Source organism: Rhinolophus sinicus, linkage group LG10, assembly GCF_036562045.2.
Source record: "Rhinolophus sinicus isolate RSC01 linkage group LG10, ASM3656204v1, whole genome shotgun sequence".
Lineage (NCBI taxonomy): Eukaryota > Metazoa > Chordata > Mammalia > Chiroptera > Rhinolophidae > Rhinolophus > Rhinolophus sinicus.
Window position 1 is genome coordinate 74,582,896 of NC_133759.1, and position 5,479 is coordinate 74,588,374.

The window sequence follows — 5,479 nt, forward strand, 5'->3', positions numbered from 1 at the left end:
TTATACATAATACAGATGCTTATCTCATTATTACATTCTTTATAGTGGCACAAATCCCTCCAAAACTCTTCCCCAGAACTTTCCCTATTTAAAAAAAGCCATAAAGTACATAAAGCCATAAAAGTATTAGGGAAAGAAATAATTTTTTTAAATCCTCCTGTTGTGGAAATGGCTTTTTAAAATATGGACTAAAAATTGATACATTATACAAATATTTTAAACACTATAAACAAAGTAAAAAATGAAAATTGGGAAAAATTATTTGTAAGACATAAGTGGCTAATTTCCCTAATTCCCACCCCTAAAATATTTTAAAATCACAAACAAAATTAAAAATTTAGGAAAACAATTTTCAATTAAATGTGTCAAACTCTACTAAAGTAGTCTTCTGAGAGATTAAAAATGGAAGGAACCCATAAGCACATAGAGAATGAGAAGAGACAAAAGCAGACAAGAAGTATCAAAATTTGGAAGCTATAAAAGTGCCTGCATGAAGGAAAGCCAAGAAGCAAAACAGTTTGCCATGCACAACCTTAGGAAGGCTAGGGTGTATGGCAAGACTGAAAACAGAGTTTCATTGTCAGTCTAAATAAGAACTCAGACCCTGATATTCCCCGCCCAACTCCATACCGCCAGATTCATATACAACTTAAAATATTTTTGCTAGTGTGCACAGACACATTCAAAACTGTGTTTTCAATTTAGAAAATTAATGCTAACTAATGTTTTCAAGTCTTTATAACTTATCAATCTATGGCTTCATACGGTCATCAAAGATTCTGTGACAAATCTATTTTCATTCCTTCCTAGTTATCCCAACAGTCCAGGGGAAACATGTAGGGTGGACAAAAAACATTGTTTCTAAACCCAAAACTGTCACTGTCTTGACCAGTCACATCACATACTCTTTTGTTCTTAGGAAATAAGAGAATTGGATTAGAAAATTTTCTCTTAGACTACAAGGATATTTCTAAGCTAAAGCTAAATTTATGAACTCTTGTAACTTGTCTTCAAAGACCAGTCACACCATTGTAATAATGTACATAGGTTGCATCCTCCTTGGGGAAAAAAAAACAAGATACCTCCTCCCAAATTATGAACTCCACCTTCATACATCCCAACATATATATTTTTTCATAATAAATCAAATGCAGAATTCAGACCATGCAACAATGTCGTTTATTATGTATGGATTTTTCAAATGATTTCCTCAATCTGTCCATACACAGGGAAAAATAAGTGTACTGTTTAACATATTAGAACTTGCGAAACTGATCACTGCCCAAGAAGGGAAAATTATCCCTAAAACATGCTTAACCTGGAGGCCAGTTCATCTGCCGACCACCAAGAACATGGAGATGGACATGATAGACAGACTGTCCCCCATCTGAGCCTTCATTCACCACCATTCGATAACCCTTCTTCAGGCCCAGATCAGCAGCACATTTCTTGCCAACAATCATTAAATGTCCAAGAAGCTGGAAAAGAAAAAAGTTTCTTAAGCACAGGGAATTTACAACTTCTTGCCATTAAATAACAAACTACCAAGGTGAAACATTAAATTAAAAAACTGCCAACATACTCCTTTGGGCAAATATTTGGAAACTCTTTTACTCCTAATACAACATAATTTACAATGAAAAACCCAGTAAGATTAGGTATTTATTCATTACTAATTTCAACGAAAAATGAGAGACATAAATCTGCTCAAATAAAACAATTTTTAAATCATATTCCAAGTGGTATTTAATTTCTTTTAATAAAGAAAGACATCTTGCTTTCTTGTTATGGGGGAGTATATCAATCAGGGTAGGTTTGGTTATGCTGTGGTAACAAACCACCCCAAAATCTGGTTTACAACAAAGAACTATTTCTTGGACTTACTACATGTTCATCAGAAGTTGACCAGACTCAATTTCTACATCTTTTTCACTTTGAAACCTAGGCCGATGGACCAATCTCTGTGTGATCATAGTGGCAGAGGGAAGAGAGAACATGGCAAACCAGGTGCTAACTCTTAAAAGTTTCCACTCAAAAGATATGTATCACTTCTGCTTGCATTCATTCATCTGCCAAATGGAGTCATATAACCAGGCCTGACACCAATGAGGCAGGAAGTATAATGCACCCCTAAAGAATAGTGAATATTTATGAACGATTATACAGTCTACCACAAAGAGCACTAGGAAAAATTTTAATTGAAGCCTACACCTCCTGGCAAAACCAAGTAACTATTTTTCTTTCCTTTAATAGTATTAACAGAAGAGTCCATGAACCTTCTCCTGTTTGATATACTATTTCTTTGTTGAGGAAAAATTAGTCTCACCAACTAATCCTTATGTGGAACCCTTTCTGCTTAAGAATTTGTGGTGATAGACATTAACTAGAATTACTGTGATGATCGTTTCATAATAGATGTATGTACCGAATCATTGTGTCATATACCTAAAACTAATATAATGGTATATGTCAATTATACCTCATTTAAAAAAATCACAACAATTTTACAATGCATTGAAGCCATAATGATTTTGTTTTCCTTAGTAATGCCCTTAGGAAAATGAAAACATAACATCAGTTTAAGGTCAAAATTTAGTCTCCCAATTTAAAAAGAAAATAAATTGTGCTAGTAAATTTACTCACACTTTCATCATCATCTTCCGCTACAGAAATCTGGGATATATGCTTCTTGGGTATTACCAGAAAATGTGTTGGTGCTTGAGGGGAAATGTCATGAAAAGCAAGACACTAGGGAAAAGGGGGGGAAAAAAATCAAAGTTTAGTATATACATCTTATTCCTTTACACTACCCCACAGGAAACACTATAGTAAATGCTAGGAAATTAGTAGTGTACACAATACATGTGGTCCCCTGGTCCTGTTCATGGAACTTACAGTCTGATGGAAAGATGGACAAATAAAAATATAATTAACCAAAGACCCTACATGTTATAAAGGAAAAGTAAAGGGTGAAATAAATGATTATCAGAGAAAAACCTGATGTAGATTGGGTAGAAATTAGGCATGTTAATCTTTGTCCACCTTTTCAGTCTGATCTCACATAACTCTTCCTGCTCTAGTCACAGCTGCCATCTCTCTCTACCTTCAGGGTTTTTTCAACTGCAGTTTCCTCTTACGGAAATGATCCTCTCCCGACCCCACCCCAACTTTTGTCTAATTTAACCTGCCATTCATACCACAGCCACCAGCATATATAACCTTTCTGAGGATATCTTCTTCTCTGATTCTCCTCCCCACCTTTCCTACGTCAGGAGCCCTGGTTGTGCAATTTCCAGTTTTTCCTTTACTGCAGTGATCAGTTTTGTAGTTATATATTTATCTGGTATTTGACTAATACCTATTTATTTTTCCCTATTTTACTTCTGTGTAGAAGTGAAGAGGATAAGCAACATGTAGACAAATGACATACTACAAAAGTGTTTATCTTTTGTTCTCTACTGAAGGTGGAAGCTGCTTGGACCCCCATCCCAGCTTACCTGTCCCAGAAGTAGTTCTACTTGGGAACTACTAAATGCTGTATCATTTAGATTGAATCATAATGTTATACTGTTGGGATTTCCCTGGTTCAAAAGTCAATATTTCAACGATCATTTATAAAAAAGCAACTGAAAATGTTTCAAAAAAAAATGTGCGTGTCCTAAAACAAAAGAACTTCCTTAACTAAACAAATGAAAGCATTTAAATAAAATTCACCTCGAGGAACCTAATTAAATCTTAAAGATTTGAATCTAATAATGCTCCTAGTAGCATAAAATGAATGTTTCGCTTAAATTCCATATAGCTCAATGTTAATATAACAAAAAGTTTACAGAACTTTTTTTATGTAAATCTCCTGCCCAGCTTTATCTGAGATCCAAACCCATAAATGCAACTGCCCACTAAATATTTTACACAGGATATCTGAAAGTGACATCGACTGGGCCTTTCTAAAACAGAATTTCACCTACAGTGAAGTGAACAAAAAGTACATTCTTAGTCCCTTGGCATAAAACTGCTTCCTGTCAAATATTATAAAAGGAACCATTCTTCCCGGGCGGGGCCGAAGGAAAGCAAATCGCGGAAGCGTGCCCACTTAGTTGGAGTCCACGGCCAGAGCGGGGTGGGGGTGCGGATGGGGGTGACGAATTGGTAACAAGCCGGCCCCGCGCGTCCGCACGCCCCCCGTCCCCCGCCGCTCCGAGACGCGTGCCCCGGGTCTTCTAGCGCAACCCGGCGTGGAGTGGCTCCGGGATCGCCCGGCAGGCCGGCTGTGCGCGGGAGATCGCGGAGATTGGGCCCGAGTCAGGGCGCGATCGGGTTTCTCCCTGTCAGGCAGAGCGCTGGCGAGATTGTGAGATTCCTGACACAGGCGAGGTCCCAGGCAGCCGGGGAGCCGGCGGGAGCCCACGCGGAGGACCTGGCGCTGCCCGCCACAAGCGCCCAGACCCGCAGTGAGGGCCCCACGGGCGCCCGGCGGCCTGGCCCGTGCCCGGGGCTGATAACGCGTAACCGGAGCGCCGGCACGCGCCGGCAGGCCGCCTCGGAGCGGCCGCGGCCCTGCCCGCTGGCTGGGGGCCCGCGGCAGAGGCCATGCGGGGCGGCCGGGTCCCGGCCCTTCCCTTCCCTCCGCGGGAAACCGGCGTGTCCACGGGCGGCCGCCCGGTCTCAGCCCACGAGCGAAGTGGCGCCCGGTGCCTACCTGGTCATCCTCAAAAATGATTTTGGCTGGGATTTCCTTGCGAATGATCTTGCCGAAGATCGTGTCGCCACCAGGCCGGGCGGCCTGAGCCTTAGCGATTTCATCTGCCATCGCGGCCTCCCTCCCGCGCGGCCTTCCGACAAGCTCGGGAGGAGGGAGGAGCTGGGGGAGCGGGCCGAGGGCGGGAGCGCGCCGCCAAGCCTGCGCTGGGACCGCTGCTCGCGCGGCTGAGCTGTTCTGCGCGTGCGCATTGGCGACCTGAGCTTCGGGTGCGGCGGACGCGTAGGAGCCCGAGGGAAACCGCACCGCGAGACCCGACGGGAAAGAGGTTCTTGATCCCCGGATTCAAGGAGCCGCACCGGGGTCGTTCTTTCTTCCTTTCTTCTTTCTCGGCGAGTGGAGTTTCTGGTATAAGCCGTTATTCACTTGCCTTATGGACCGTTGTAGGAAAATCTGGATACTGTAGGTGAAAAGATTTGATAATCCAAGCAGGGCTGGCCATGTTTGCTGGCTCTAGCATGTAAGCCCTCCTAGCATCTTTTTCAACTTCTAGCAGTGTTTCTCAGCCTCGACTGCACATTAAAACACCTGGAGAGCTTTTTAAAAATCCTGGTGAACCTAGTCGCACCCCAGGTCAATTAAATCAGACTCTCTGGGGGTGAGAACCAGGCATCGGTAATTTGTAAACCTTCCAAGACTTTTCTACAATTACTTTTTCTCAGCAGTAATCAACATCATTAACATGCCCCACCTTAAAGGAACAAAACCTTCCTCAACTCC

The 5,479-nt window shown here is 42.2% G+C and overlaps 1 protein-coding gene across 1 annotated transcript; it reads right to left on the bottom strand.

Moving 5' to 3' along the window:
• Positions 1–1,156: 1,156 nt before the first annotated feature.
• Positions 1,157–4,928, bottom strand: HINT1 (histidine triad nucleotide binding protein 1). The gene is made up of 3 exons (XM_019756092.2): positions 4,700–4,928; positions 2,644–2,748; positions 1,157–1,478 (listed from the first exon to the last, which is right to left on the bottom strand). The coding sequence occupies exons 1-3, from the start codon at positions 4,808–4,810 to the stop codon at positions 1,314–1,316; spliced, it is 381 nt and encodes a 126-aa protein (XP_019611651.1). The 5' UTR covers positions 4,811–4,928; the 3' UTR covers positions 1,157–1,313.
• Between the last annotated feature and the right edge of the window lie 551 nt (positions 4,929–5,479).

Coding starts and splice junctions, on each gene's coding strand:
- HINT1 (XM_019756092.2), bottom strand. CDS start 4,810: ATGGCAGATGAAATCGCTAAGGCTCAGGCCGCCCGGCCTGGTGGCGAC. Junction 2,749..4,699: donor TCATTTTTGAGGATGACCAG/GTAGGCACCGGG, acceptor CCTTTTCCCTAG/TGTCTTGCTTTTCATGACAT. Junction 1,479..2,643: donor CGGAAGATGATGATGAAAGT/GTGAGTAAATTT, acceptor TTTCTTTTCCAG/CTTCTTGGACATTTAATGAT.